General features: G+C 37.2%; 1 protein-coding gene across 1 annotated transcript in view; it reads left to right on the forward strand.

The window, feature by feature from the left end:
• LOC107691162 (citron Rho-interacting kinase-like) overlaps positions 1-980 on the forward strand; it is a 108,911-nt gene that overhangs the window by 73,843 nt on the left and 34,088 nt on the right. The window contains exon 21 of the mRNA XM_016489648.1: positions 450-647. Coding sequence (XP_016345134.1) covers positions 450-647 — 198 coding nt within the window. The remainder of the gene's footprint in view (positions 1-449; positions 648-980) is intronic.

Below are 980 nucleotides of genomic sequence, written 5' to 3' on the forward strand. Positions count from 1 at the left end.
TAAAATGTTTTTCTTTAAAATTATATAAAAAGTATATACAATATGTATATAACTATAAACTTGGCTAAATATTTGTATGCTCAGTGCCTCTTAAATGTAATTTTCTGTCTTATAAGTCAAAAATAACACTTGTATTTGTTTGTTGAATCATGATTATCAGTCTTATATTTTATTAAATTAGGTTTATAAATCTCAATCTCTATTCTACATGCTCTCTCTCTCTAAGTTTAAATATTTTCAAACTATTGTTTTTTAGTAAAGCCCTGCCTTGTGAGCCCTGATATTTTCATATTTCCATCTTTTTCACTGCAGCGTTCATGAATCTGAAATATTCCAGCAGTGTCAGAATAGAGAGTGATTGCGGTAGAATGACTCTAATGAATGGAATGATCAGAATTCATGCGTATTGATTAGGATGCTGCTGCTGAATGACGTGAGTGTCGTCACAGGTGATCACGGACCTGGAGGAGCAGCTGACCCAGCTGACCCAGGAGAACGCCGAGCTGAACCGGCAGAACTTCTACCTGTCCAAGCAGCTGGACGAGCTGACGGTGGAGAGCGAGGAGCGACTGCAGCTCAGTCAAGACGTGGACCGTCTGCGCAGAGAGGTGGCCGACCGAGAGATGCACCTCAACAACCAGAAACAGGTGCGCAAACACGTCTGCTCATCCTCTGCACACTCAAACCACTTTAAATTAACTCCATATGTGGAGCCAATCTAGTTCTCTATGCGTTCACGGTTCCTTAAAAGTGGATTTGCATCAGTTTCTGGTTTGTTTTAGTTGGTCTTAGTTCACTTTCCATTCAACACACTGTTGAAACCCGTTAAATAGGGCCCTATGAAATGCGTTTTATTTTTTTCCCAAATTCCGTTTTATTTTATTTTTTGGTCAAATTCCATTTTTTTTTCTGTTTAAATTTTTCAGGATTCCGTTTTTTTTTTTTTTTTTTTTTTTTTTTTTTTTTTTGCTCCATTTTTT

This window comes from Sinocyclocheilus anshuiensis, unplaced genomic scaffold (assembly GCF_001515605.1).
Source record: "Sinocyclocheilus anshuiensis isolate Anshui unplaced genomic scaffold, SAMN03320099.WGS_v1.1 scaffold458, whole genome shotgun sequence".
Lineage (NCBI taxonomy): Eukaryota > Metazoa > Chordata > Actinopteri > Cypriniformes > Cyprinidae > Sinocyclocheilus > Sinocyclocheilus anshuiensis.